The sequence below is a fragment of the Cynocephalus volans genome, chromosome 4 (assembly GCF_027409185.1).
Source record: "Cynocephalus volans isolate mCynVol1 chromosome 4, mCynVol1.pri, whole genome shotgun sequence".
Lineage (NCBI taxonomy): Eukaryota > Metazoa > Chordata > Mammalia > Dermoptera > Cynocephalidae > Cynocephalus > Cynocephalus volans.
The window spans coordinates 25,876,239-25,895,255 of NC_084463.1; the positions used below are offsets into that span (position 1 = coordinate 25,876,239).

Here is a 19,017-nt window from a genome sequence, read left to right on the forward strand (position 1 = left end):
AAATTTATTATTAGCTACATATGTACTTAAAGGGATCAGTGTTTATCCTGACATGTTCAAACTTGCAAGAGTGATCAGCTATACATTTTGAGTCATATTCAATTTAGCACCCTATTATATGTGTTGCATGAGTATTGTTCTCAAATGGTTTCCTATGTGAAAAATCTCTTTTCTAAAGGATTATGAATTTGAGCGTAGAGATGAACTAAAAGACTTCTTTCTTTTCTATTTCCTATAGACCAATATTATACCTTGAGATGATATCACACTGGATTTAGAGTGGGCCCTAAACTCAGTGACTGGTGTCCTTATAAGCAGAAGAGAGAACACAGAGAGACACAGAGGAGACAGCCATGTGAAGACGGAGGCAGAGATTGGAGTGACTGTTCTCAAAATCGCTTGAGAACAATACTCATGCAACACATATAATAAGCTCATATACTGTTTCTACGACAGTAATAAACTTATTTGATTCAATAAGATACCCTCATCAATGAGTCACCTAGGAAAAAGATAGCTTCTTTGGTTATAAGAGTTATAAACTTGAAAAGCATGTTGAAACATGGTTTTGTCATTTTTTAAATCTGTAAAAATATAGATCAATAAATTTAAACACTATAACAGTATCTATTACCAACAATATAAAGCTATATTACAAACATGCTGTGAATTTTAAATCACATTCACATTATATGTAATCTATATACTGTAGTTTCCTTTTATATATTTATAGGTAATTTATGTTACCTTTCAAGTTGGGGATAAAGAATTGGTAAAAGAAGACAATCCATATGCACAACACAACTGTGGACATACTATACTGAAGCATATTATAACAGTACATGGAACATTTTCCCTGAGTAGCAAAAGATCATCATGATGGCACCAGAAGTGGGAACCTCCCATGCAGACTGCTCTGCCAGCTCAGGACACAGGACAGGAGTGAAGGCACTCACCTTTCAGAGCAATGGCTTTCATCTCTGAAGGTTCACTCTCATTACGCTGCAACTTTCGTTTAGAAACAGATGATGATTTCCCCAAGTTGAAAAAGGAACGCCAGCTGCCCACAGGAGATTTTTTCATCTTATTTTGAGGCCTCTTTCTATGAGAGAGAAAATAATTAATCAGTGTTAAGATAGCCAAGGGTCTATCTTTTCTTATAGAAAAACAAATGAACAAATGATAAAAAGAAACGAATGGCCTGGAGAGGCACAGCTGAAATAGTAAGGAAACATCCACCTTACATATAGCACATTCTATACAGTGCAACTAAACCATGGAATGGAAATTAGATGTGCAAATTTTAATATTAGTAACTAGTTTCACAAAGATTATTTTTTTATACATATCTTCATATTTATATCCAATCTCACAATCTGCAAAATAAATGGGAATAAGACATATCTGGGAATAGAAAATAGTAAGCCTCCAAAAATAAGAGAGTTGAAGAAAATTATTTTAGGTTTGAGTAGAAAGAACAAGGACAAAAAAATCAGAAAAGTGTTAAGAATAATAACTAACATATATTGAATGCCAGGCACTGTGATAACTGCCTTCTATGTAGTGTCTCTTTAAAATCAGATATAATCACATGAGGTAGGTAATATTATTTTCATTTTACAGCTGAGGAAATTAAGGCACTAAGTAATTCAAATAACTTCCTTAATGTTATAAAACTAGTAAATGATGGAGTCAAGATTAAAACCCAGGTCTATCTACATCCCAGTATCTACTTTCTTAACCCCTACTCTATAAAGAAATTTTTGAATAAATTATGGAGCTAAAATATAAAACCAAGATGCTAAAACAAACTCAGAATGACAAAGTAAAAAAGTATGCTCCCACTTTTTGCTGAGAGGATGTTTTTAGTCACAGAAAGTGAAAGGAAGTTAGAGGAATATACTAAAATAAGGAAAGAACAAATTCTAAAGTTTTATTAGTACTACCCAATCCAGAGAACTGAAATCCTTACATTCATGTGTAATAGCCAAAGGAGTAGCATAGACATCAAAAATAACTTTTACATACATTAGTCTTCCTACTATAACCTAGCAAAGAAGATACGGAAACCATGCTATCATTTCTTTAGAGAAACAGATTTTCAGAGCTGAAAGGGACACTGTAAGAACAAACAGCAGTGGTTCTCAAGTTCTGCACACATCAGAATTGCCTGGAAAGCTTGATGAAAGACTGCTGGGTCCCACCCCTAGAGTTTCGGATTCAGTGGCTCTGGGATGGGGCTGGAGGATTTGCATTTCTAACAATTATCAGGTAATGCTCATGCTGCTGGTTGGGAGACCACACTTTGAGAGCCCCTGATCCATTCCAACTGTAATGTGGAACCAATGTCAAACAAGTCATTGTCCATTCATTACTTTTTGAATAAGCTGTTCCGACATAGCTCATATTTAAAATAAATTCCCAAATAGCACATCTCAAAGAGAAAAATCAACCCTATATAGTGAAAGTGTAACATTTTCCCTAACAATTTTCCCTGTATAATTGACTTTCTTCCTTTTTAAAATTACATAATGTTGTAATGCTTTGCAAGAATCATTTGTATTATTCCCTGTGAAGCGTTAAACAAACATGTTTTTCTGGGATTGGCCCAGAATTTAATATAGTAATACTAAAACATGAAGTTAAAAGCAAATCAAAAGAAAATAATACACACACAGCTATGAAAATCATATTTTTAATAGAATTTAATGAATTTTACCTTTCAAGTGGAAACTCAATTATGGTATGAAATTTCCCCTGAAGTGCCGCAGGTCCTTCTCCTACTTCAATATATTTATTTTCAGCCACTATTGGAGAAGTGACCTGAGCTTGTGTTCGTGCCTGGGCTTCCTCCAATGTCAGCAGCTTGGTGGATGGAGAGGACACCAGCAGGGACTTAGGTCTTGACAGAGAAGCTTCGAAAAGAAAAGAAATGAAGAGAGTCAAGTACGTACGAGTATGCATCAATCTGTTTATCCATTTGTCCATCTATCTACCTATCTGTATTGTTTCAAATTTTCTTCAAGTTTTTTAAATGGCAAAAATCATAGTGCTTTATATTAAGTGAGGAATAGGTGATATACTAGGTTGTTAATGGTGGCATATATGTAAATATGTGTGCATATAGATGCACATATGTATTTTAAAATTTTTTAACAATTTAACTATTTTCATTTTAACTATTTTAACTAGTTAAAAGACACCAGGAAAGGCAATCACTCAGGTATTTTTAGTTTTGGAAGGAATTTTCTTCTTCTGCTCCATATTATACCTTTATATACATCAATAATAGGTGTCATGAACTTAGATCACAATAGGTCTAATATGTAGCATTGTCTGTGTACATACAAAATTTAACTTTTGTATGTCCAATTGTACTTTTGGAAAAACAGACATAAATTAAGCTACCTTCTACGGATGATATATTTTTTAAATTGGGGTAAGAAATGAATAGTTTGCATTCTTCTAGAAGTTTAGATACATTGTTCCTTGTAGTAAACAAAATCGTTTGAACCATACCTGCCCCTTCCTGCATGACAGTGCTGATTTTGCCACTGAAGAGCACATCTACATGATTGAGGATGAACTCAACAACTACAGACTGAATTCGCACTTCCATGAAAGCTGCTGTTCCACTGAAACAGGCAGATTCTATCTGTTTTGATCTGTAAGATAAACGTTACCAAAAGAGAGTTGCAAGGGTAGCAGTCTTAAAGGGCTTTTTCTTTCTTTCTTTCTTTTTTAACGTGTAAATCACAGACAAGCCAGACAAAGAAATCATACTTTTACAGTCCTGTAGCTAAGCCTCAGTTGCCTGTTTTAGGGACATGCTAATTAAAAAAACAGATTTGTTTTACTTTTTAAAATTTTCCTTAAGGAACACTGACGGATTAGAAGTTTATTTAAGATAAATAGTTCTACTAAAGATCATAAGTAAAATGCAAATTACCTTAGCAGGTTTGGAGCCCAAACAATTGCTAGGTTTTTTGCATGCATATTTGTGATGGAACAATAGTCAGCTAGAAGAGACAAGTGTCTCATCAGGAACTCCAGTGTTCTGAAAAATGAAAAACAACATATTATCAAAAAGAAACATTGTGTAGCAAAGTGGAACATAAATGCCCACTAATTAATTCATAAGTTTTCAATAGCAAAATGGAAAAAGAGGCCATACAAACCCCAAAATTTTTTTGCTGCCTATTAAGTTTAAATATTGTTAGACATAAATAATCCACAAAAACTGATTTCTGAACTAAATGATACTTTGAAGTTACATTATTCTACTTGCAGCAGACACACTAACAGGAAATTTAAACATGTTTTCTATGAAACAAACAGCAATGTTTAACAAACCTACAAACAGGTAAAAGAAAAATCCCAATAGGCTTCAAGGAGAGAATATTTGAGCAAATCATGTGCTTTTGTAAGAAAGAGCCTACTTTAGATCCTATATTCTGGTTTATCTTGTACAATTAAAATTTGCTTTATTTAAACAATTCCATATTACTGAGATTTAACAATAGGGCAGAATATTTTTAGAAGGAAAACATAATCAGCTTAAATGTAAGTCAAACCAGACACACACACACACACACACACAGAATATTACCTACCTATCAGTTATCACATCTCAAAGTGTCCCTGTCTAACTGTACAGAGATTAAAACTATTAAAGACATCAAATGGAAGAAAGAAATATAAGGCTCTAATATTTGAAACAATAATGATAGTTAAATTGTGGTCTACATATGAGCCACAAAGATTCAGATGGGCCTAACATGAATTTGAAAGGAAAAGAAGATAACAGGTAGACAAGGCATTGTTGAAGATCCTTTTCCAAGGAGTTGCATTTAATTCTCACAATAACAAGCACAGTACTACCATTCCCCTTTGTATGAAGGAGAATATCAAGGTTTGCTGGAAGTTGCACAGACAAGCAGTAGTGGTGCTGGGTTTCAAATCAAGGTCAGTGTGGCTCCAAAGTGCCTGCTCACTCAATAGTATCTATTATAGCTGCTCTACAGTGAAAACGTCAATTCTCTGTCCCTCCTATACATAGTTAAATAAGGAGGGAAAGACAGAAATGAGGCTGGCCTGAGAAATATGTAGAGGTGGAAAGTTTGAAAAATGTGCTTAGAAAAACAATGTAAAATTTTATTATTGGTGGTGGTGGGGAGGGTAAAGAAAGGGAAAGATTGAAGGCCTTCAGAAATGTATTTTACAAGAAATGCAAATAAAACAACCAAAGGTGTTTATTTTGTTCACCTATCTAATTATAAAGATGTTATAAAAGTTAAAGTAGAATCTTAGTCAGGACTCCATGAAGCCGGCACTTTCATACTCAGCAGTTGAGAGTGCAAACTGCATAAGCCTTCCTGGAACATGATTCAGGCATGTTGTATAGTGAGAATAAAAATGTTAGTATCTTTTGATTTCCAGAATTCCACTGCCAGGTCTTTATTCTAAAAAAAGAAAAAAAAAGGTAGATTCCATGTAAAAAGTGCTCTTCAGAGTAACATTCAAAGTTGGAAGGAAAAAAACAAAAAGGCCACAGCACCATATATGTAGATTAAATATACAAATTAGGAATGAAAGGTAAAATAACACATGGGTTATCCACATGAGAGAATACTATAGGAAAAAAACACATTTTTTCAAGAACATTTAAGGAATTAGAAAACGTGAATCTTAAAATCTTAAATGAAAAGTCTGGATCAAAAGAGATATAAGTAGGAGTTACACAGACAAGTCACATAGAAGCTGGAATTACACATATTACATAGCAGGAGATATATAACAAGGAATTATACATATTATAGAGTAGGAAATATGTATATAGTAGGCAATATATGTAATTAATTCAGGTAGGGCATACATGGTAGGTATGGTAGGTCTGATGTATATTAGGAGATGTATAGAGGATACTATTAGGATATAAATAGTACATGCACATATATATAATGAAGTTATAAAATACATAGTGTACAAAATATATAAAACATACATGAAATATATATTATTGAACATCTACTATGTACAAGGCTCTATTCTGGGAATATAGTGATAAATTAGAATTCATGGCTCAAGGAGTTTATTTTCTACAGAGGTTACACAATGAATAGGCAATATAATATATATAAAAATATATATTATATATATTTATAATATATATAAATATATATATATATAGCAGGAAAGATATATAGTGTTCAACAGGGAAGATTTGATAGATAACAAGGAAGCTATATATAAGTAACTAGCAGGGGAAATATATATTTATTATATGAGAAATATCTATATTTTTTTATAGTATACAGAATATATGCTATGGTGGGGGAATATAAATATAATTATAGCAGAGTATATAAACATAATATAGTAGAAAAGCTATAACCTATCAATATAGATACAGTAGAGGATATATATATACACACACACATACACACACGAACATAAACGTGTGTATATCTGGATTTAACACATAGCAAATACATGGATATATATAATAGGAAATAATATCTATGATAATAATAGTAAACTCATATAATAGCACTTATTATTTAACAGGGCTTATTCTAAGTGCTTTATCTTTAATATTCACAGCAACTTTATGAGGAAAGTACTATTATTTTCTCTATTTTACTAATGATGAAAACTGAGCCCAGAGAGGCAAAGTAACTTGCCCAAGGTCACAAGGTCATATAGGTACTACAGTCAGTTTGGCTCCAGAGTCCCTACATTATAATGCATGTAATATATAGATAGATATTATATATAGTAGGAAATATAAATGTACTACACAGTAGAGAATTGCTGTGGACTGACTGAATTGTGTCCCTCAAAGTTCATATATTAGAAGCTTAATTCTCACTGTAACAGTTGAGGGTAGGAAATCCTATTATGGTAATTGAAGAGCCTTGAAGAGGTGATTAGATTATAGGACCCTGCAGTAGTGAATGGATTAATAATGGTGCTCGGGGGCATAGTTCTGAGGGCTTTAAAAGAAGAGCACCTGAGAGGTTAGTCTCTCTCTGCTCTACCATTTTCTGCCATATGAGACCCCTGTGTCACTGTTGCCACTACCAAGACCCTCACCAGATGTGTTCCCTGAACTGTGGACTTCCCAGCCTTCGAAACTGTAAGCAAGAAATTTTTTTTTCTTTATAAATCACCCAGTTTCAGGTATTTATAAGTAACAGAAATGGACTAATACAAGGATAAATATATAAACAGACAAAATACAGAGCAAGAGATATAGATAAAACATATAGTGGAAGGTTTATTTATATAAAAATACAGTTGACCCTTATACTAGGGTTCCACATTCATAGATAGAAAATACAGTATTCACAGACTCGGAACCCACATAAATGGAGAGCTGACTTTCCTTATGAGGTGGGGGGTGGTCCACAGGGCCAACTCCTTAAGTACTTAACTATGTAAGTCACTTGACCACTTAAGTAACTATGTGGGGAAAGTTATACACAAATTTTTGACTGCATGGAGGACTGCTCCAACCCCTACACGTTGTTCAAGGGTCAACCAGGATACATACATACTTTATTTACCATATGAGAAAAATATAATATATAGTAAGAATTCTATTAAATACATAATAGAGAAAGGAAATATGTACATTTATGTATTATATATATAAATGATATATGTATATATATAATTTGAGTCTCTTCTTACTGTTGTTCTTTTAATTCACTCACAAGGTTAACCATTACTCTCAATTCCCTCTGAAAAATATACTGATTGGTGTCCTGGGCACAGTAGGTTTTTATGACTAAAAGGTTTCTATGTAGTATCCCTGAACATTTTGGCTAATACCATTTGAATTACAATCTTATGCAAAGTTAATTGTGTTTCCATGACTATTTACACAAGATTATTTTAATTTAAAATTTAATTAAATGTTATCAACATTTTAAAAATATGATTTTTAAAATCTGTTTGCTTGTTTCTATGAAACCTCAGCTGAATGCTTTGCAAAGTCTTGATAAAGGTGAGCTGCCAAAAAGAAGCTGCTAAATGAGGAAAAAACAAACACTGTGATGAGTAGAGAAAAATTTTAAGCAAAACAAAACCTATAATTACTAATAATAGTTTCAGAGAGAGAAGAGATTATATCCATGAGGTAAGAATAGGATGCTATAAGGTAGAACATTCAAGGGAGAGAGAAAGAGAATTTGTGTTGGTAATAATTTTTTTTTTTTAAATCAACAGAAGGATTGGAAGAAATCCATAGATGGAAAAATGTTGAGAAATCCATAGGTGGAAAAAAGCTGAGAAAATAAAAGGGTTGGTTCAAGAGTTAAAATAATTCTAGGAAGAGAATAAAAGATGGAGTTTAAACTGCGATGACAATCATCAAAGAAATAATACAAGAAAATATTCCAGAACTGAAGAACATAAGTTTGGGGATAGACAATGCCCATATCAAGTACCCAAACTGAAGAATGAAAAAAACCCATACCAAGATATGTCAATGTGAAAACTGACCACAGGTGTGTTCTAAACTTGAAAGCCTCCAGAAAGGATAAAAACAAAACAAAACAGGTCATATAAAAAAATGGCACACTAGTATCAGATTTTGCTGCAGCACTTTGTGGTAGAAAACAATGGTGCAATACCATCAAAATTATGGGAAAAAACTTAACATGCAACATTTGTGTAGCTAATTATCAACCAAATGCAAAAACAGAATAAGACTATTTTCAGTTATCAAGGTCTCAAAAAATTTACCTACCATACGCCTTTTCTCAGGAAGATACCAAAGATGCATACTACAAAAGCAGGGAGCAAACATGGGAAGATGACATCAACAGATCCAGAAAAGAAGGGATCTAACTCATGAAGGAGGTGAAGGGAATTTCCAGGGTGAAGGTAAAGGGCTGGGGTTGACAGCTTCATTGTAGGTCTAGAGAACAATCAGCCTGGACTGAAGCAGGGGGACAGAAGGCCCTAGAAGGATGTTTTCAGGAAGGAAATAAATAAAACATCACTTGACACATATGTGTGAATGCACTGAGAGAACATTTATAGTTCTGTTAGAGAGTTTGGGAGATAAACTAGTGACAAACAGAAACTTAGAAAGCAAAAAATGGGCGATTACTCCGCAGAAGACACAAAAGGTTATGCCAGAGAGGAAATATAATTCTAGTGTATGTTAGGTGCAGTTGTGAGTAATAATTACACAGTTATTACACTGTAGACACTGAGTGCTGATTTAAGTCCAAATGCTGATGCAGCTGGACTATGGAAATTAGTGAAGAGAGAGTGCATGTTTGTGTCTTATTGATGGGAGGAGGCTATAAGAGAACTAAATCTGCATTTACTGTAAAAGCAAAAAATAATATCTAGAAATGGAAAATTATGAAGTAGCAATATAAGCATGTGATTTTGAAATAGGAGAGTCAGCTCCAGAAGAGAGTTGAGAGTGATGACTTCTGGGAAAGAGAAATTGGAACTGGAAAGGTGTGGAGCAGGCAACTGCTATTTCTCACTGTCAGCTTTGCATACCATTTGACTTTTTAAAACTATGTACATATTTATGTTGATTTTTTTTTTAATCTAGAGAATTACTCAAGGGCCTTGGCTTAAATATAATCATGTCTTGCTATGATTTAAAAAAAAAAGAGTAAGGGTCAGGCTCATTCACACATTTTATCATTTTAAAAATTCTCTTAAGAGTGTATTATTAGTATTCTGTTCACACATATGAAGACTCATAGGGAGGTCACACAGGCAGTAAGTGATAGATTCTGAAATTCAAACTCAGGTTTATCTATCAAAGTCAATATTCTTTATATTGCAATGAGGTTTCTTCTCCTGATGAGATAATAAAAAGACCTCTTCTCCCTTAAAGATATTCTTCACGTAACTGTGGATTGACCAGATTTGTCTCCTCAGCCTCCCTTTTTAGGGCTAAGTACCTTAATTTCCTTGAGCTTACCTCATAAAAGCTCTTTAACAGTCTTTTGAGTTTTTCATTTTCCCTCTTCAGTGGGTCCTTAGACCTCTTTAATTTCACCACATTAAGGCTATATTAATGGGACAATGAGGTCTATGCTAAGTTACCTTCTGGTTCATGATTAGCATGCATTTATATCTCTAGTGCTGACTAAAAAATATGTGCTGATTTTTAGTTAAGAACAACTGGTTAAGAATGTTAGTGTGGATTTAGTGCTGAACATTGTGCTGATTTTTTAAAAAAATATATAAGCAATGTCATTTTGAAAAAAATTAACACTAAATTAATTTGTGTATTACTAGAACATCTGCTGAATTTAATTTCTTGGTAATTAATTTTAAAAGTATATCTTTTCCTTTTTGCATACTGTAATCCACAATTTTTACTGTTTTCTTTCTGTCATTAAATGGCAAAGTCATACTCAATTTTATTCTGGTCTTCTCAGACATAAACAAAAATATTTCTGAGAGTCCAAACTAATGAACAAATCAAGTTGGGTTTTAAGAAGTAGCAACAAAAACAAAACCAAAAAACAACAAAACCTAAAAAACCAAACAAACCAAAAAGCCCAGGTTTACTCAGCCATTCACATGTTCATTCATTCATTTCTTCAACATTTATTAAGTACCTACTGGATGCTAAGTACTTTGCCAGGTCCTGGGGATATAAAGACAAATAAACAAATACAAATGTACATATTTGTATGTATACAAATCAAATTCATTATGGAAAAATGAAAGTTTAATTAATTAGAACTCTAAGGAAGTTTAAATAGTTAGAAACCCAAAGGAAAAAACCACTTTTACACATCAACTGACTTCTACCTCTGGCTGGTGTTTACCTGTAGTGTGGTGGAGGGAGCTGCTGGATGACATCATGAATTTTTATAAGCCTTTCTTCATCTGTTGCTGCTGAAACAGCATCCTGTAACAGTCATAATGGAAAATAAACTCATAGACTTTGTTGGTAAAAATGAAAGTTCTTCACTTACAACTCAGTTTCACTCAGAGATTAACTCACTTTATTCTTTGATGCTAAATGACAAGGAAACACAACACAGTATGAAGGAAGTAAACTTTGTTTTCTCACAATGGGAACATCAAATCTACTCAAATATAATTTTAAAGAAGCTTGATGGTAACCAATATTAAGGGCTTTAACATTAGTGGCTCCAAGTCAAAAACTGAAAGAATGACAATGTGAAAAACAGCAGTGACTGCAAATGAGGAGCAGTGATTGTTTTTCTAAAGAGCCATTTTAGTCACAGAACTGTGACAGTACTTCAAAAAGTTAATGAGATACACATTATCTTTTAATTCCATTTTTCCACAAACTTTTTGAAGTATCTTTGCATTTCTTACATGTGACCAAACCAATCTTCACATGTTTTGAACAAAATCACAGCAAAGTTCCACAAAGAACTTGATTCAAAAGTGATGTGCACTCACAGAAAATTTCTCATACAGCTGGTAGGTGAGCAGAGGGTTTGGAAGCTCTCGGAAGTACAGCTTACAGAGGGAACCCACAGAATGGATGTCTTGAACATATGGTTCTTTTGTCAGGTCGGGGACATGCTCAGAGTCAAATTCATGGCTAATACAGACAAAAGAGGACAAAATTATTTTACTGAAGGAAAGCAAATACATGACAAAAACAGAAAGCAAAGGCCCAAAGTGGTCACCTCTACCTCAGTGAGTTGCTGTTTTCTTCAATTATATTTCATGTAAGTTATATTTGGACTTCAGCAATGATTGGATGCCTTATAAGACAGGTATCTTTCTATGTGGAAATTAAGGGCATAGGTTTAATATTAATATGGACAACAACCTAAATACGAATGAATAGCTCTTATAGCACATCGATTTGAAAACAGGACTCCTAATTTCTAATGGATTGATTTGAAAACAGGACTCCTAATTTCTAATGGATTGAATATCCAATATTTTGGCAATTCCAGAAACTAGGGTTGAGTGGCAACTGGTCCGTGAACAACTATGTACAGAAATCATCAAATACAAGTTATATAACATAGGAACACTTTACTGAAGTGAGATAAAAAAGCCAGAAACAATACAAAGAAATTTCTAGCTAACACCAAATTTCAAAGACAGTAAAATCTGTAGCATTATAGAGAACGAAATAAAAGTTGTGCTCAGAATACTAAGGCAGATTACACTCACTCTCCAGGGGGTTAATTAATATTAATCCACAGGCCTGAGACCCCTTATCATCTACCTAGAGGATTGATGTGTGTGGACAATCTGAATATGAAATTTACTGTGTCTGAAACTAAAGATTGAAACTATTTTAGTACAAGAACCAATTTTGTACCAATTTAGTACAAGAACCAATACATGTTTTCAAACATGTATTCCTGAAAATAGAGGAGAGTTCTATGGCTAATTGAAATATTAAAATCCCTATAGAATAGTGGCAGTTACCATGCCCATGCACCCACAGTGAAATAAAAAAGGAAAACAGGATATCAAGAATAGACTAGAATCCAAGAAATTAAGCAAAAATAAAATTTCTATTGCTGGTACAGAGGATACCACTATTTTTATCTCAGAGAAGATATTGGGGAGGGTGTGCACTATGTAACACATGCATACTTGAGCATATACTACAGAATTAGGGTCAAAGGAGATTAGAAAAGGCCTCGTTCCCATGAATTTTAATTAAGAACTAAAGAATAATTCTATTATAATGGAAATTTCATCTCTCATGGATTCAGATTCAATTTATTAAAATCTTCAAACATGATAAAGAGACAAAATAAAAGTACTGAAGAAGTTAAGGCACATGGTTCACTGATACTGCATATGAAGAAGTGCCATTTAGGGCTGAGCCTGTGGCGCACTCGAGAGAGTGCGGCGCTGGGAGCGCGGCGACGCACCCGCCACGGGTTCTGATCCTATATAGGAATGGCCGGTGTGCTCACTGGCTGAGCGCGGTCCAGCCAGTCACAAAAAAGACAAAAAAAAAAAAAAAAAAGAAGTGCCATTTAGAAAAATATACAGTCTATGTGTGTGTAGATATACTCATTAAACAAATGCAAATAAAAAAAAGAGAAAAATACACACAGAGAATAATATGGATATTATTTCCTACTTTATCTGAACTACTTCACTAAAAATTGTGGTTATCAACATAAGTGACTCAATTTTGAAATAATTTCATTTTAATGATTAAACAGAAATGAAAAAGAAATGCCGTATAAGGTTTTACCGCAGTCTCTGGATATTGGAAGCAACGCCAGAGAGACGATATATTCCATCCACAATGCCATATCTCTCAATGAATGCTGTGCAGCTTTGAAGAACCTGGGGTACTAAAGAGAATTATTAAACACATAGGTTAAATAAGTAGTATTCAATGAAACCAAAGTTGCTAAACAGTAAGAACATCTTAGTTTTCATAAGCAAAATAAAATGTATAAATTAAAGTTAAAAGGGGCAGGAATTAATCTACTACAAAAAATGGCAACAGCATATTTATTTAATTTCATATATAAACTAGATAATTAGTTTCTGAATAGTCAAGAGTGGCTCTATCTCATGACATTTAGGTAAGTGAAAAAGCTCATACATTATTAGGATAGTCTCTCAAGATCTTCTGCAGTAGACTCATTTAGATCATGTTACAACAATAAAGTGAACTGTTTAGTCCGAACACCACGCCAGATGAAAAAAAAAATACAGCTATTCAGCTGAATTTCATAAATAACAAATCAATGTATAACGTTAAATACTTGTCCCAACAACTACTTGTAAGTGCAGTAGTGTTTCACTTCTAAAAAAGTTTCTTTTATCTTTTCATAGTTACTAATTCTAATTTTATTCAATAAACAAAACACTAACATAACACAAAGGTCAAAGCAATTTCACATAGACAAAATTTTTTAATTTCCTTCTCATTTTTACATTAAATTTCCTGATGTTTAGACTTAATATTATCAGCTAAAGGGCACTCTAAGAATAACTAGGGAAAAAAGAAGAGTATTGTCTCTGTTTATCTCAGTCAACACAAACAAATGGACAGCTATTCTGGGGCCCATGGTATGCAACAGAACTTTTAAAGCATATGATAGAAAATTTTTATAACCATTCAAAAATTTATAGTAACTGAAATTTGTTTTGCAATGAAGATTGATGAGTTTATAGACTGAGGCAACTATGGTCACTTGATAGTGTTAAGTTAAAATTCCTGAAAAGGAATGCCTGAAAGATCATTGTTTGGTATGTAAAGAACTACTATATACTTGGGATGAGACATTCAGAGTAGCAAATGAAACATATGAGCTATTTTAATAAGATAATCTTAGCTAATGTATTTCACTTACACTATATAACAGTCATTCCTTTCTGTAACAGACTTTTCCTTGGTTTTCCTGCCTTTTGCTGTCCTTCCTGCAGTCCACCTTTTAGTTTCTGTCAGCTTCTATAACTTACAATTAAAACTTAACCTCCTTATCTTTGATTTAAAGAAAAACAAAAACAGCAACTGATAGTACTGAGGACATAATATACGCCAAGCTATGTGCTTTACAATGGACACTATATTTCTCACAGAAATCCTATGGGGGAAGTACTATCGTTACTCCCATTTACAGGCCAATATCCTTGATGAATATAGATGCAAAAATCCTCAACAAAATATTAGTAACCAGAATACAACAACACATCAAAAGAATTATACAACATAATCAAGTGGGATTCACACCAGGGATATAAGGTTGGTCCAACATACTCAAGTCAATAAATGTGACGCACCACATCAACAAAACCAAGGACAAAAAAACATATAATTATCTCAATAGATGCAGAAAAAGCATCCAACAAAATTCAATATCCCTTTCTGATAAAGATTCTCAGCAAATTAGGTAATCAAAGGAAATTATCTCAACACAATAAAAGCCATTTATGACAAACCAATCACCAATATCATCCTGAATAGAGCTTTTCCTTTAAGAACAGGAAAAAGACAAGGTTGTCCACTCTCACCACTCCTATTTAACATAATATTGGAAGTACTAGCCAGAGCAATCAGGCAGGAGAAAGAAATAAAGGGCATCCAGATTGGAAAGGATGAAGTCAAATTGTCCCTATTTGCAGATGACATGATCTTATATGTAGAAAAACCTAAAGACTCAACCAAAAAAATCTTGGAGCTACAAATCAGCAGCATTTTTATACTCCAGTAATGAACTAGCACAAAAGAAATCAAGAAAGCAAGCCCACTTACAATAGTCACCAAAAAAATTAAATACTTAGAAATCAATTTAACCAAAGAGGTGAAAAATCTCTACAATAAGAACTACAAAACACTACTGAAAGAAATTAAAGAGGATACAAAAAGGTGGAAAGACATACCATGCTCCTGGATGGAAAGGTTAAGATCGTGAAAATGTCCATTCTACCCAAAGCAATCTACAGATTCAATGCAATCCCCATCAAAATACCAATGAAATAGAAAAAGCAATCCTAACATTCATATGGAATAACAAAAGAACCAGAATAGTCAAAGCAACCCTGAGCAAAAAGAAAATAAAGCTGGAGGCATAACACTATCCAATTTTAAATTATACCCCAAAGCTATTGTAACCAAAACAGCATGGTAATGGCATAAAAACAGATACTTGGACAATTGGAACAGAACAGAAAATCCGGGAATCAACCCACATACTTACAATCATTTATCTTTGACAAAGGCAACAAGAACATACATTGGGGAAAAGATTACCTCTTCAATAAATGGTGCTGGGAAAATTGGACATCCATATGCAGAAGAATGAAGCTGGACCTGTACCTCTCATCATATACCAAAATCAACTCAAAAAGGATTAAAGACCTGAATATAAGCCCCAAAACCATAAAATTACTAAAGGAAAACATAGGGGAAACACTCCAAGAAGTAGGACTAGGGAAAGACTTTATGAATAAGACCCAAAAGCACAAGCATCAAAAGAAAAAACAAACAAATGGGATTATATCAAACTGAAAAGCTTCTGCACAGCAAATGAAACAATCAACAAAGCAGAAAGACAATCTACAGAACAGGAGAAAATATTTGCCAACTATACATCTGATAAGGGATTAATATCCAGAATATACACAGAACTCAAACAACTGTACAGTAAAAAAACAAATAATCCAATTAAAAGATGGGAAAAGTAGATGAGCAGACATTTTTCAAAGGAAGACATACAAATGGCCAACAGGTACATGAAAAAATGCTCAGCATCACTAGTCATCATAGAAATGCAAATCAAAACCACACTGAAATATCATCTTACCCCAATTAGACTGGCCATTTAAAAAGACTGAATAACAAATGCTGTTGAGGATGTGGGGAAAGAGGTATTCTTCTATGCTGTTGGTGGGACTGTAAATTAGCATAGCCACTATAGAAAACAGTACGGAAGTTCCTCAAACAACTACAAATAGAACTACCATATGATCCAGCAATTCTGCTACTGAGTATATATCCAAAAGAATGGAAATCATCATGTCAAAGGGACACCTGCACTCCCATGTTCATTGCAGCTCTATTTGCAATAGCCAAAATACGGAATCAACCTTAGTGTCTGTCCTTCACTAGATGACTGAATAAGGAAAATATGGTACACAGTGGAATACTACTCAGACATAAAAAAAGAATGAAATTCTGCCATTTGCAGCAACACAGATGAGTCTAAAGAAGATTATGTTAAGTGAAGTAAGCCAGGCAAGGAAAGAGAAACACCACATGTTGTCACTTATAACTGGGAAGGAGGGAGGAAAGGAGGAAGGGAGGAAGGAAGAAAAGGCCATAACAATTTGTTGAACTTTCAGAAGGAGAGAACAAACCTAAGGTTACTAGAGATGGGCGGAAGCGAGGGAGGGGTTTTGGGGAGAGATAGGTCAAGTAAAGGGTATAAAGAAAAACCATGGAGGCTTCTGGTCAAGATGGCAGAACAGATGGTCCCTAGAATCACTCTCTCCCACATATCAACCAATTTACAACAATTAAAAAGCAACAACAGCTAAGCTGGGGCCGTAAGAGCTCAGGGGAAGAGGAGGAGAGACCTACGGAGTTCATGAAGGCAGGAGAAGCCACGATGAGAGAAAGAAAGAACTGCTATGACTGTTTTGAGCCCTGGCCGCTTCCAGGCTGGAGCTGGTGAGTGCACGGAGCAGGAGTTGGCAAAAGCCCTTGCTGTGCCCTCCAGATGGGAGTTGTTGGAGGCTGCAGGGGAGAAGAGGGCCTTGGTGGCCCCCAGGCCAGCAAGACGACTAGTATGCTTCCTATGGACCCACATAGGAGTGAGGAGCCACAACAACTGAAAAAAAGGAGCCACTCAGAGGCTGGTGAGTCACCACAAGGGACTGGCATATGGCCCATCCCCATGGGAAGTGTTTGGAGCATGGGCAGTAAGGGAGATAGGCCCACTGGTAGAACACTGGGGCACAGCAAGGACAGCTGATCTGCCCCCACAATCAGCATAGGACCACTCAGTGGAGACTCGTCAGGAATATAGAAGGGGGTACAGTTTGCTGAAAGGACTCAGGCCCAGACCAGAGTTTCTATACAACCCACGTGTACCAGATCTCAAGAGACCCAGAAGCACCTATAAAGTCAACCATTAAAATCTCAGCTGCACAAAAAGCCTTCCCCAGGGAATCAGCAGCAAAGCAACAATTTAGCTCAATCATGGAGCTCAAGTACTGGTCCCCACATGAAGTTCCCCTATTCTGGAAGTAAGCAATAGACAACAAATTAGTTCCAGTACAGAGTTTAAGTGGTAGGAACAGTAAATAATCCAACACAGAACTTAAAGAAAAAACAAAATACCCGAAGACCAGAGACAAAGTTTCACATTAACTAGTAAAGGTCTCTCAACACCAAAGAACACCTATAAAACTAGGAGGACTGGAAGTCCCCTGGGTTACCAAGCCAGAGAGGAGGGAGGGCTGGGGGCCTCAGCCATGCCCCCCAACACCCACAACCAGTCCCGAAGGTGGGAGGCCTGAGGGCCTTGGCCATGGCACCCCAACACCCGCAAGTAGCCCAGAAATGACCACCAAGCCACCACATGAAGTGTCATGGGCTCTCCCAAGCCAGGGTAGTGGAGGGCCTTGGGCCTCAGGCTTTGGCCATGCCCTCCCCTTGACACCTGCAACCCGCCCAGTGACAACCACCGAGCTGCAGCAGGAAGTGCCCTGGGCTCACGTGAACCAGAGTGGTGAGAGTGGGGGACCAAGAGCCTCAGCCACACACCCCCAATGCCCACAAGCAGCCCAGCGACGACCACCAAGCCACCACAGGAAGCACCCCGGGCTCTCCCGAGCCAGGGTGGTGGGGGTCCAAGGGCCTCAGCCATGCCCCGACACCCACAACCAGCCCAGTGATGACCACTGGGCTGCTGCAGTAAGCACCCCAGGCTCTCGAGCTGGGATGGTAGGGGAGTGGGGGCTTCAGCCACACCCCTCTGACATCTGCACCCAGCCCAGCAAGGACCAAGCCACTTCTGGAAGCCCCCTGGTCTCCCATGCAAGAATGAGTGGGGTGCCACAGGCCTCAATCTTGCCCCTCCTCCTTCCTCCCTATTTTCTTCACCTTTCCCTTCTCCCTCTCCCCCACAACTGCTCCGCAACATCATAGAATGTAAAAAAAAAAAACCCAGTAATATTAATAAACTTAAAACAAAAAAGGAAAATCATGATTTGTAATAATGAACATGCTAATAAGTAAATAAGTAAATAAATAAAAAGATGCTTCTCGTTATGTATACTACAAATTAACATGCTCTCACTCAAGTAGACGAAAAGTTTGCCTCAGAAGAAAACCCTTCAGTGCACAGGATTTTATTTCCTTATTTCAGGCTCTCCTAGCATACATTATATAATTTTCACAAAAATAAGCTACCATCTATAAAAAAAGTACAGATAACTTTCACTGGTCTCTTATATCCATGTGGTATTTGATCAATATCTACTTATATTCTCCCAAACAAATAGAAAAACTTTGAAAATATAGAGAATTAGAGGTCTTTCCCT

General features: G+C 35.5%; 1 protein-coding gene across 1 annotated transcript in view; it reads right to left on the bottom strand.

Moving 5' to 3' along the window:
- ARHGAP32 (Rho GTPase activating protein 32) overlaps positions 1-19,017 on the bottom strand; it is a 350,041-nt gene that overhangs the window by 9,705 nt on the left and 321,319 nt on the right. Inside the window, exons 13-19 of the mRNA XM_063094353.1 lie at positions 13,208-13,310; positions 11,428-11,572; positions 10,821-10,903; positions 3,950-4,057; positions 3,520-3,665; positions 2,720-2,915; positions 957-1,102 (exon numbers count right to left, since the gene is read on the bottom strand). Of these exons, the coding sequence (XP_062950423.1) occupies positions 957-1,102; positions 2,720-2,915; positions 3,520-3,665; positions 3,950-4,057; positions 10,821-10,903; positions 11,428-11,572; positions 13,208-13,310 (927 nt within the window). The remainder of the gene's footprint in view (positions 1-956; positions 1,103-2,719; positions 2,916-3,519; positions 3,666-3,949; positions 4,058-10,820; positions 10,904-11,427; positions 11,573-13,207; positions 13,311-19,017) is intronic.